We start from the raw sequence: 13177 nt of genomic DNA, 5'->3' as shown, positions 1-13177 counted from the left end.
GACTGGTTCAAATAAGACTGTAATTAAACTAATTCATCGCCTGGTACTCCACTCATGGATCAAACAACACAAACTCATTTCTATAATGGGATGATTAAGAGGGAAGGGTCGGGGAGTGTGTGTTCTTGTGTTATCTGTGTCTGTTTTTTCTTGGCAGAGGTTTGAGTCAGTGTGATATTGTGACTGTTTGCTCAGTTTAGGCAGGTAGTAATCCAGAAAATTGCGAAATTGAAAAATATATAAGCAATCAAATAATTAATGAAGAGAAGACATTTTTTCATTGGGAAACAAGAGTCTACAGCCATACTAGTGGCTTAAAGCTAATTTTAGCATGGTAACATGTTAGGCAGGTATCATGTTTACCATGTTCACTATCTTAGTTTAGCGTGTTAGCATGTGAATGTCATAAGTTTTGCAGGTATTAAGTCATCAACAATAGGATTGGACTCGTTTTGATGATGGTGCTAGAGGAAAAGTCTACTTTTAGATGTCAAGCTCCATTAAACCCTCAATCAAGAACAAGACCCTGAGATATTTGAACCCCTTCACTTGCGGTGGCAACTCACTCCTAATCCTTCATTTTCTGAAGGCGCTGACTCTCACCCCAACTGCTTCACATTTGATTGCAAACTCTCCCAGTCTGTGCTGATGATCACGGTCTGATAAACCCAACAGAACCACATCATCTGCAAAAAGCAGAGGAGTGATTCTGAGGTCCCCAAACCGGACGCTCCCCTGGCCTCCTGTTGCGCCTTCAGATCCTATCTATGAAAATCACAAGCAGAATCTGTGACAACGGACCACCCTGGGGGAGCCAAACACCCACTGAAAATGTCTTTAACTTCCTGCCAAGATACACAGCTACATAGAAACAGCTTTCACCCCACTAATATAAGCACCGGATGGCTCGTAGCAATGGTCCCAGTACCACATGCTCTTGCAGCACCCTCCACAGGGCTCCACAGGGGACGTGGTCATAAGCCTGGGCAAACCCCCACCCCCACCCCCACCCTAAGGGTAAAGAGTCTGTCCCCTTTCCACGACCAGGATGGAACCAGCATTGCCCCTTCTGAATCTGAAGTTTGACAATCAGTCAGAGCCTGCTTTCCAGCCCCCTGGAATAAACTTTTCCAGGGAGGCTGAGCAGTGTGACAACCCAACAACTGGAGCACACACCGCCCGGTCGCCCTTTTTAAAAATGGGAACCATCAAACTGATGGTGTAACGTTACAGTTTACTAACATGCTCCACCAGCAGGCTGCAGCACAGACACAGTGGAGAGAGAGAGATATCTATCTATCTATCTATCTCTCTATCTATCAAGGTCAGGTCATACAGGACCACTAACAACCTTTTACCATCTGTTGGAACAAGTGCACCCACTGCAGGTGTTTCTACAAATACATCAGCATTTTCTATGAAGTGACCCTTAATGGTGCATAATGGTCATTGTGACGTCCAAACCACCGCTGAAATGAGCGACTCAGCTAGTCATGTTTATTTGAGACACTTATGTAATGTGTCATTTTCCCACAGAGCAACAGCTGGACCACCATCCGGACTGCAGGGAGTGTCAGCAGTGGCTACAAGCACGCATGCTGTGAATGCATCCTTGCATGCAGCCTTTAAGGACATCCACATTACACAAACATATTCTTCTTATAAACTTTCTTCTCATGAAAATAGCGAATAGTGAATGTTAATTGGAAGTTTGTTAGGTCTAACTTTGATTTTAGGAAAATAATTTTATGTGACCATTTTCACATATCACTGCAGCAGATTCAAGTAGATTGTCAGTCATGTAGGTGATCATGAAGGTGAACACAAATTATTTTACAGATTCATGGCTGGATTAAAGTTGGATGAGGTTTGATTCTCTCAGACAACACACCTACCCAGATGGAAAGAGATGGCAGAAAATGGGACCAAAACATTAGCAAAGGGTCAGGCTCTCTGATAGTAAGCCTGTCTGTTGCCATGAGGCTCTGGCGGCTCTGCCAGCAAATCACACAACACTGTGGCTAAACATGACACACCTGTCACCTGTCCTAGACATGTGGAGAGATGTATTTTACTGTTTCTGTTAAAACAATCCAGTTTAATTTCTGTCCAACAATGCCCATTTATATATACATACACATTACACAAAAGCAATATTATTACAAAAGCAAACATAAGTACAATTTAATAAAATGTTTGTGCTAATAAATGTTAAAAATACTACAGAAATACTGTGATTAAATAATAGTCAAAATAATTATAAATGTAAATAAAATAAATTTAAGTACCAACAACATAAAACGTGTGTCTACTCCATCTCCCCTCAATGAATGGTTATGGTTCAGGTCAGAGTTTAGTGAGTAGGATGACAATGAATACACATACTGAAGAGTATTGAACTCAATACACCAGTTTCACATGAAGAAGCACCATTTAGTTACAGTACCACAGAGACTGACCAGACTTCCAGAAGATATGGGAATTTCCCTAACTTTGGCTACCTCTAAATGAAAGTTTAAAACATTTATGTTCTCTGTTAATTATAAATATAAATGAAATAAATTTAAGTACCAACAACATAAAACATGCACATGTGCACTTCCTCATCTTCTTAAACAGACCATGATTTGAACTATGTGGCACTTTCTTGTCACTAATACTGAATCTATCTGTATTGTAATCAAGAGGTAAAAAGTAGTGACATCACGCTATGTTTCCTTTCTGCCTTTCTCTCACACTTTTTAATGCAGTAGGTGCGACTATGTGCAGCTGCATGATGCTGTTTTTTGTTTTGTTTTCTCAATGCTTCTTTGGACAGACAAAGGCTGCACGCTTGTTTCTCATGTCACATAGGTTACTACAATCATGTGACACGGGTCAGCTAAATATGTCAGGGCTAATTATTGTCACAAGCATTATACAAAAGTTCTGAACTTGTTTGGAAGTGATGCAGACACCCAACTTCTGTGTTCATATAATTTTTGTTATTATTGCTATTTCTTTAAAGGAATTGATACCAAGTGAGTATTGAACTATCGATACTGCAGTATTGATCTGTGCATCCCTAAGTGGCAGTTTGACTGTTTGAGTAAAACTTGGTAGCAGTAGTCATGGACGGACAATATAATGCGATATGTGATATTGTGTGTAATTGGTACCATCTCTAAAGCCCTATAGAATCAATATAGAATCTATAGAATCACTATAGCCACAGTGTATTAATAATTAACTGAGATGAAGAATATATACTGTATTTGTGCTTAGGTGGCTCTGATGGGAGAGAGAGTGCCGCTTCCATGACCTACTTTACATCATGGATGTCTCTCTCTTTCTCTCTCTGTCTCACTCTCTCTTTCAGAGCAGATGGTTGGGAGACAGTTAACTACATCTTCCCCCACTAAACCCCATAAATGGTCATGGTCAGCAACAGCAGGAATTATTGAGATGCTGTCGGAGCGCAGCTTCGAACAGCATGATGACATGTGTAAGCATGATGGTACGTGCCAGGCCTGTATTTGTCTGTATATAGGAGGTGATTACTGTTGGTGATTCATATTCTGTGCGTGCCGATGAATGAAATCATCATTATTACAATCAAATCCAGTCATTTTGGGCTAAAACGGCCGTCTTCACATCGTTTTGGAAAACTGCCAAGGCTATTACTCCACCCCGCTGTCATCCCAAAGACTACAAATCAGCCACTTTCATGTAGTCTGCATTCACTGACTCCTAAACATGGTTGAAGCACAGTTTATCAATCCGGGAGAGTGACAGATTAAAAGAATTAAAAGTGCACACGCACACGCACACACACACACACACATGTAAATGTGCCATCTTCTTTGCTTCACATTAAACTAATGAGTGGTTTCATTCCTGCACATGAGAGAAGACTTTTGAACATGTAGGTATGAAATGTGACATTACATATGGTGTCACTTTAAAAAGCCTCGGGAAAAAGGTTTGTACAAATGCAGAATGTGGCTTAAGGTTAGTTAGTCCTAATCTATCCTACCCGATACATTCAAATGCTGCTACTAACAGCTTGTTATCCTGTCAGTCATTGGCCTGCACTGCCTTGTAATCAAAATGCACCTCCAACCAGCCTTCCACTTTAAAACATTGCTGCTTCCGACTGATTTTGCTGCTGCTAACTATTACCTCTAAGGCTACCTGGTATCCACTGGAGAATGGTTCATTTATGTGGAAATACGTGTACAGATATCAATATAATATATAATAAGTGTCATGCCTCTGGTTTGCTCAGTCTTTCTGCTCTTAGCGTCTGTGACCTAAACTATTATTAGGTCAACTAGGTCATAGTTGCTAGTAAACTATGACAAGAATGATTATGGTTAATATCCCTTCATATCACATGTGATAACATCCTGCATGCTGACAGCTGACCCAGTTACAGTTTTTACAGTGTAGCAGGACGTCTACTGCTCACGCCACCACTTCCTTTTTCCCACGGAGCAGACGACTGCTGATGTGGGCTCTCACTCGTATAGTGTGGACTCCCCTCATAGTTTTTGTTTGCCACTCAGAAACCATCACGGTCTACTCCATCTCTCCCCACTGAAGATCTGGTTAAGGTCAGAGTTCAGGCTTGAGTTTAGTGAGTAGGACGACAATGAGCAGACATACTGAAGAGTATTGAACTCAACACACCCGAGTCCAAACTAAACATAAAGAAGCACCATTTAGTTACAGTACTCTGCACCACATACTGACCAGACTAGGACAAGACTTTCCCTGACTTTGGTTACCTCTAAATGAAAGTTTATGTTTTCCACTGCCTTTGACTGACGGTTTAGTGCAAAAAGTTGTGAAAACAACATTCACTTACAGAATTACCACCTAATAAAGTGCATTTGCAAAAATTTGCCTTTTTACACAGCAAACAGACAAAGAGCAACATTGCATTCATATAAAGTTGTAATTCTGGATATTTGGCAAATGTAAGTCAAATATTCAATCATCTTTAGATCTGTTTTTGGTTTCTACCAGCTCCTGAGAAAAATAAATGGCTCTTCAGCAAATAAATGCTCCACTACTTTCACCAGCTAATCACTTTATCTGTCTGCCTTTTAGTGCTAGACAGCGAGAGTACAGTAGGTATTTTTAAACCTTTTTGCTGAAAACAGTCAACTAACCCTGCTGGAGACAATATTGTATAGTAACAGTAAAGTTGTGGGCCATAAAACCATCAACGGGTTCATCACTATAATAATAACATCATTATGCACGTTGCACTTACATCTTGGACTATTTTGTATTTGTTTCTCTGTTTTTTCTTTTCAGTCTTAAAATTGTTTCTATCCTATATTTCCTGTTTGATGTTTATAAAGCATGTAACAAATAAACTTGCGTTGCCTAAGAGGAGAGTGAGTTCTCAGAGTCTGCTGGAGACATTGTCCTGTAGGGACAGAGGAACATGTCTTAATTGTTGCTTTAATGCAAATTCAGTTCAAATTCAACAACAATATTCCAGCTAAACACACAACAACCCAAATGCAAAAGCGCAAAGCGTCTGAGCCTACAGTTAGGCTTCTATCTATGCAGGTGTTCTGTGGTAGTAAACACTGTTGGGCTTGTTAGCCATCATGTTTACTTCTTCACATACTGGCAGTGATGACCTCACACAATGGTGGGCTAATGGACTATTAGTCATGGCAGTTTAGGAGGCAGAGTGATGTATATGTAATGAGACAGTGAGATTGTTGGCAGGACTTTTAAGTAGATTTCCAAGCAAGTTGCCCAAACACCCTTTATCTGGAAGTGTTTGGGCCTTTATAAATAGCTTTTGGACATTGTGCCAAAGGAAATGAAACACTCAATGAGAGCGATCACAGAATGAAGGAGTTATAAGAAGTGAGATCAGGAAGCAACAAAAACTAAGGAGAGAGCCCCAAAACCACATAAGAACAGCAGGCTGTTCAGCAAAGGCTTGTCTTCCCAGCAACCACAGAATAGAAAATGTATGAAATAAGAAACAAAGAGATGAAAGACAGAGAGCCTGTGCTATCCTGACTGCTAGGCTTTCTATATAAACAAAGCAAACTCATCCACAGACTCACAAATAGAGAAAAAAGGTATTTTTAGAGTCAGGGGGCAAGAAAACGCCTTGTATAACAGTAATACTGACATCACATCACACAGGAAATCTCAAAGAAAAGAACAGCACTGGGCAAAAGGTGAGAAAGCAAGGCATCTCAACACAAGGCTGTTTTCATTTTTTACATTTCACACTTCTATTTGCAGGGTCTGTCAGAGCAGCGCAGCTCAGAGAAGAGCTGTTCTGTAATCATTCCCCGAGCAACTGGAACAACAGAGGATTTAAGGGTCGGGGCAGTAATGGGATGTGTTTGCATGTCTATGTATGTGCATGTTCGAATTTGTGTGTGTGTGTGTGTGCATGCGTACAGCTGCCTTTGCTTTAAAGCAGGGTCACAGTATTAGGAGTTCAGATTAAGAATATCACTTTCTGTTTTTATATGCTGCCATACATACACATAGAACAGCAGACAATAATGCATCTGATATGAAAAAAAGAATAAGCCCTCCGCAGGAACAAAAAGATAAAAGAGAGACATCTTTATTGTACTGTTGTACTCATAGTGTGTAAAGTTTGTGTTGCACGAATACACAAACTCTCGTGCCGGGAGGCCCAAAATTGACGGACTATAAAAAGTCATACTAGTCAAAAATATAACTGAATACATAAATAAATAATGTTGTTAATCAAATAAATAAAATAGAGTTTAAAAATAAATATTAATCTTTATTTATTTCTTTTGATATCCAATCAATTAGTAATATAAGAAAAAAAACTTACCATCAATCAGTGATTGGTTACTTAGTAGGCAAGCTAATGACTACTAGATCAGCTAGCTAGCACTACTTGAAAGACGCCACCGCTCTTGTCTTCATCAAGGACCACAATGAAAGTCCTGGACATTTTATATTGATTTAATGTCTCTTTTCTCATAATGTCGAACTAAGCAGAATAAATAATTAACATTATCAGCAGAAACACCCCCAGAAAAGTTGATACTGAGGTAAGCAAATGTTTTCATCTCAGTATCTAATTATAGTCAGTGATGCAGGTAGAGATCATAAAGAAGTTGTTCTCTTCTGTGCCTCATAAATCTCGTTTCTTTTTTTCCACAGAAAAGAAAAGTGTGTGATGGGGGTCAATAGGGAATGTTGGGACAGTGACTCATGCACTTATCAGCAGCATATTCAGAGACACTGCAGAGATCCAGATGTGACTCTTTCACTGCATGGCTTATAGTCTGTTTAGGACATGAATCACTGGCTGTTCTTGTACATGTATCACATACTTCTAAACACAGACTGCTGATTTAGATGAATCCTGAAAAACGATATGAATTAAACTGTCTTCTGCAAATCCACAAACGATACTTCGACTGTTATCTTGGAGCAGACTTTCTGAAAGTCTTTCTTGGTATTTCGTGGAGTCAGACAGAGTTCCCATTTAAAGGAATAGTCACTGTTGTATTGTCACACAGAATTAATGATCAGCATACAGTGCAAAGTTTGCAGACACTTTTGTATGCCTAATCCAGGGGAAATTCTCATCTGACACCAACACCAGGGTCGACAGTTGTAGCCCATGATGGTGAAACCACCACTCAATAGTAGTAGTACAGTAGCAACAGTTAGGTTGTGGTGCATCAAACAACATTGTAACTGCACAACTACAACTACTCTACAGTCAGAACAGCTGCAGTGAAAATCCTGAAGAGCAGAGCGTCTACGTACCTCTAACTTGAACAAAGCAGCAGCCACATTTGCTGAGCAGTTTTCTGAACAGGTGCTGACACCCACACCCTCGCTGGTGGTGACCCCCTCTCATGGTGATCCACTCCTGTTGCTAGACTCAAGTCTATAAGAGGCAGACATCATGCTGGATGCACACACACATAAGCACACACACACACACATACACACACACAAACTATTCCTGTGGTAAAACCCAGAGGAGATGAGAGGAAAAGTGTACAGAGAGCTCCATAGTCCAAATCTGAGTAGAAACCCCAGGGATGAAAAAAAGCTGCCCCTCTCCCATGATATGAGGAGCAGCAGGAGAAAAACCAGAGAGACAGTGCTCCTCTCTACTCTGCAGCCTCTGTGTGGTCAGATAGTGGGCAAAGATTATGAGAGGAACCAAAAGTGACGGAGCGACAGAAGGGGCAGGGAATGGGAGGGGCTGTGATGGGGGTTTTAGCTAACATTCTGCACTGTTTCGCTAGCATCTGATTCCTAGTCCCACCTCCTTTTATTTCTCCACCCTCCCCTTTCCTGCTCTCTCTTCACACCTCCTTCACCAGCTCCTCTTCTCGGTGTTTGCTCTGTGAACCTTTTGTACGCATGACTTTTCCACGAAATAAGCAAATCTTTCAACAGGGTAATTTTGCAGTCAGTGTTTAGTGGCATGGCTCTATGGATGGCAGTGTATGTAGGTGGTTGGTGGACACTTGGGTCCAAACTGAAATATCAACTGCTATCAGTTGGACTGGCATATGATTCATCATAGAGGATTAATCCCTATGACTTTGGCGATTCCCTGACTTTTCCCTCAGCACAAACATGAGGTTGATATTTGTGGTTTTGAGTGAAATGTCTCAACAACTACTGGATGGATTTCCATGAAATGTGGTTTACAAATCCATGTATCCCTCAGGATGAACTGTAATAACTTAGGTGATACCCTTGACTTTTCATCTAGCCCAACACTCAGGTCAAAATGTAAAAATAAATGTGTCCAATACTTTTTACGAATTTACAAAATACCTGCAAAACTAATGACTCCCAACCCCTTATCCCCTCAACCTTAGCTGTATCTTTTGGTTTAGTGCTAATTAGAAAATGTTAAATGGCTAACATGCTAATCTAACATGGTAAACATTATACCAGCTAAACATCAGCATGTTAGCGTTGTCATTGTGAGCATGTTAGCTGCTGTTAGCATTCCGCTCAAAGCACCTGTGCTTTACCACAGCCTCAAACGTGGACTCTCATCTGTCCATATTCTCTTCAACCATACGGCAAGCTAGAGCAATAAAATAAAGATAAAGATAAAATATGGCAAGTTTAAATGATGAAAAGAGCCACTAACATACAACAAGATGAAGACACAAAACAAGCACCCAAATTCAAGTCTGTGGTTTCCAACCTGAGGATCAGGACTCCCCCAAGGAGTCACAGGATAGATTTATGGGGTCATGATATGATGATAAACAGGGTAGGAGAGCAGATAAAATACAGTATCTGTTACACAAAGATGGGTTTGTTTGTTTGTTTGTTTTTTATCTTTCTTTATTGCTTGTTCTATATGCGAGATCATTTTAAGAAAGAAAAATCACTTTAGTTGAGCTTGCCACCAACCATCAGCCTAATATATGCAAACTGTCACCAGAATGAATCTAATCTGAACAACAAAGATGATATATCATGTATGTTTATTAAAACTGGTAAAGAACCTAATTCTCTAATCTATAAGACAATTGCCTGCTTTCCTTTGTCATTACAAAACCAAAGCCTTTCCACTGCTGTGGAAAAACCAACATGTGGAAAGACCCGACACACAGCAAACTGAGCCGACAGGATGGAGGCAGACCAATTTAATCTCAAAGCCAAGATTAAGCATTCATGACTAGATGATCTTCCGAACACAGCTGTCCAGGCTCGTGGCAGCCGGTAGTGTGATTCAAGGAGATTTATGCATAAACTCATACGAACCCAAGCATTGACAAAGTCAGTGAGGAAGAAGAACAACCAAGAGGGAGAAGAATTTGTCTCTTATACAGCTGTTGTTTTTCGATATGAGACACACAGTCTCACTCAGGTACACACACCCAGACAGATAATCACGCATTCACATCACAGGTTGACCAACACGACCCTGGAATCTCAATCCATCGAGGAGAGATTACAGCTATACAAATATCAAAATGCTCTTGTTCTTTTGGCCACGGAGTTAAGCTTTTAAAAACTCTGCTGACCTGATGATCCCTGTGAGCTGAAAAGCGCTGATCTCTCCGCATCGAAGGATTATTGTACGTGCGTACATGTGTATCTGGGCGTGCACACATCTAATTAGCCAATATTTAATCATCTGGATAAGGTAATGTGTGTTTTTGTATTTAGTGCTGCTTTTGGTATTTTAAAATTTTAAACCACGATGTTTTGTGTGCAAAGTGAAACACTTTCAGTCTATCTCTGATGTGAACGCTGCTTTTCCTTTCTGCCAGGTGACATAAGAGATGCACACAGCAGCACTACAGTATTTCTCTATATTCACTGAAGACATGAGCAAAGCATATTAACCCACTGAGTTACCTCTGCATCCTTCAGCCACACTGGACTTTCTGGTCCACTTGAACTGTGTCCGCATGTCCTGATCTTTTTCATCGGGCAACAGTTTTTCCCGGTTGGCTTCTGAAACCTTACACACAACATGTGGGTGAAATTAAAAAGAAAATAAGTTCAATAAAATTAGAAACAACATTTCCACTCTATCAAATGCATTTATTTGCAGCTGTATTTGTATTTTAATCTACATGTGTGACAGATTTAGGGGTAGGTAGGCCCTGAGAGAGCAGAAAAAGTGATTGAGCTAATTATACCACCACCTCTCTTTTTCCAATTTTGTTTCTGCTTAAGGGGCTTCTTATCTTATCTGAGGAATTTCTCTGAGAGGGCTAAATTGATTGGGAGAGTACAGGACATAGGCCAAAGAAGTCTGACGCTGTCTGAAGATAAAATGGTCATCTTAAAAGTTGACTTGATATTTTCTGGTTACTGCTATTTAAACAAATCTATCAAAATAGATCCCCTTGGTGAAGGTTAGATAGATGAAAGAATTTAGAGGGTATATTGGAGAAGAGTTCTGCACCTTGTTGTTTGTACATCAAAATTATAAAGTACAGTTACATAAATAGCAGCAAACGTTCTTAGCAAATGGCCAATTACACTTAAACTCAACCCTACTTTTAGGACAAATGAATATGATAATGCTCAGATTACAGGATGAGCAGCATTCCAGTTTTACTTTGAAGAATCATGTTAATATTGCATTCAAAATCTACACATTATTCAACTGCATAGAGGGATTTGGCTTAAGCAAGGTAAAAAAATACAGTCTCCGCACGTACATAATATTCTTGACAACTTCAACATTTGTGTACATAATAATTAAGATTAACCCAAGTTAACACATGCGTCAAGGTTTTTTTTTATTTCCATTACCTCAAAAGAATGATGTTGGTCTTGTGGAGCAAAGACACTCACTTTATCAACCATGTATCCCAGAAGTTGTTCAGTCCTCCCTTGCACTTTTGCTAAAGTCTTCATTTTGCTCTTCTGTTCCCCTTGAGTTTGTCCTACAGTGGCGTCCTTTTGCTTCACCTTAATGTCTTAAATTAAGCCTCCACACCTGATCCTTTGATTTTGATTTAATTCAAAGACATAAAACAAGTTGAAAGGCTTCAGAAAAAAGGTCCCTGCCGTCCTAGCCTTACGTCTAACAGAAGCCGACAATTTATGCTTTGCACCAGGTTTTTTTCCCCCTGTGACCAGATGAGGACAGCTGTGGGATCTTTCCTCAGGCCCATCTGGACAAGAGGGGGGTCAATCTGTCCAGACAGGTCCAGCCACGTCTGACAGGTCCCATAGGCTAATTTCAGTCTGTGACCATTCCCAAAGCAGGAGTTTCAACTAACTCACAATAGCTTCAAAAAAAGTGTTTTATTATTACCATTGAGTAGATCATACTGCCTTTATGATTTCCTTTTTTATAGTTTCATTCAATGACTACTTTCACTAGCCTACTGCAAGTCCACCAGTGTAACCAAAAATATGTTTAAATCCTCACTTCATAGAACGCAGGTGAATTTCAGATTCCTGATATTAAGGATATAACTTCTCATCAGCTTCACTCTATTATGAACAAAGAGTAAAGGCTGAGGTCTGAGATGGGAACCTGTGAAGTGTGTGAGAGATCCCCATCCTGTGGTAAATCTGTGAAACATCATGACTCAGCCTTGGCTCTCTGAAATGACATTTGTAGCTGTTTTGACTCTTGAGTCTGGAATCTGTCCCGTCTGTTCAGAGCACGTTGGTCACCTCTGATTGGATTTGATTGTCTGCTAGCCAGATTTAACAATTAATTAGATTCCTCTGGCTTAAGCTTACAGTTAACATTTTATGCATTTACAACTGGATTAATTACTTATTTGTTGAAGGCATAAAAAGTACTACATGTGGTTTTGATGTTTTTATACGAGATTTTTGCATAAATGCATATTTGGCATAAGACAAGGTGTGGTTGTGGTTGATATGTGATTGCCAGCTTCTTTCAGTTTTTCATTTGCATGTTCTGATTATGTTCTCATAACTTTTTAATGAAAGGTGTCTCATCCTTATTTATGCCATCTGGTTGTGGGTTATATGTACCCGAGACAGTTTATCAGAAAGTTAAAAGATGGGGAATCAACGGATTTTGCTAAAAACTTTAAATACAGACAAAAAGAAAGGGAAAATGTCATGGTTCTTCAAGGAACTTTCTTTAGTTTAACCAGTTTTTAAAAATTGTATCCATACCAGGTTGTATGGATAACACCGGTGATGAGTTGAAAGATGAAAATGACCAAAGCAGTGAGTAATCCCCTCCATAAGCTGTTGTAAGTGGGATGAGCTAAGCACTCTAAAGACTCTACGAAGACTCCTCCTCTGAGTTTTATGTCATGACGACAATATGTGGGATGGAAATGGGTAACGTACCTCTATTTACAGGCCCAGGAAGAAACTGTGACCTCTCTGCTCTGAAAACACAGTAGGAGTGTTGGAGGAAATCAGAAGTCGTCCACAAGAAGTCACAGAGGTGTGACACACACGGACCGACACATGGAAACATCTACATTTACAGTGATAGATTACCGTTTGTGGTGAGTGTATATACATTTATGTTATGTTCATATGTTAGTGCCAGATAGTTTGATCAGAGTAGAATTTACATTCTGTAATGATGGAGGGTGGTAGATGCTGTAGCTCAGTGACTAAAAATGACTGACGTTTTGAATATTCCTAACTCACAGCTCTGTTGCTGAATGATTCCGCAGTGTCAGGAAAACTCAAGTACACGTGTAAA

At 39.9% G+C, this 13177-nt stretch overlaps 1 protein-coding gene across 5 annotated transcripts in view; it reads right to left on the bottom strand.

Moving 5' to 3' along the window:
* The window catches only part of arhgef25b (Rho guanine nucleotide exchange factor (GEF) 25b), a 28173-nt gene that overhangs the window by 12916 nt on the left and 2080 nt on the right, over positions 1–13177 (bottom strand). For 2 of the 5 annotated variants that reach the window (XM_038697153.1, XM_038697155.1), the window contains exon 1: positions 7789–8167. In XM_038697153.1, coding sequence (XP_038553081.1) covers positions 7789–7882 — 94 coding nt within the window. In that variant the 5' untranslated portion in view covers positions 7883–8167. Of the gene's footprint in view, positions 1–7788; positions 8168–10368; positions 10475–11319; positions 11437–12810; positions 12852–13177 lie in introns of those variants that run through there. The other 3 variants (XM_038697151.1, XM_038697156.1, XM_038697152.1) reach the window with 3 other exon arrangements.

This window comes from Micropterus salmoides, unplaced genomic scaffold, assembly GCF_014851395.1.
Source record: "Micropterus salmoides isolate LMB-PRFRI ecotype aquatic unplaced genomic scaffold, ASM1485139v1 Ms_hic_scaffold_4, whole genome shotgun sequence".
Taxonomy (NCBI): domain Eukaryota; kingdom Metazoa; phylum Chordata; class Actinopteri; order Centrarchiformes; family Centrarchidae; genus Micropterus; species Micropterus salmoides.
Note: the sequence above shows the minus strand (reverse complement) of the source record. Positions and strands in the feature narration are given on the sequence as shown.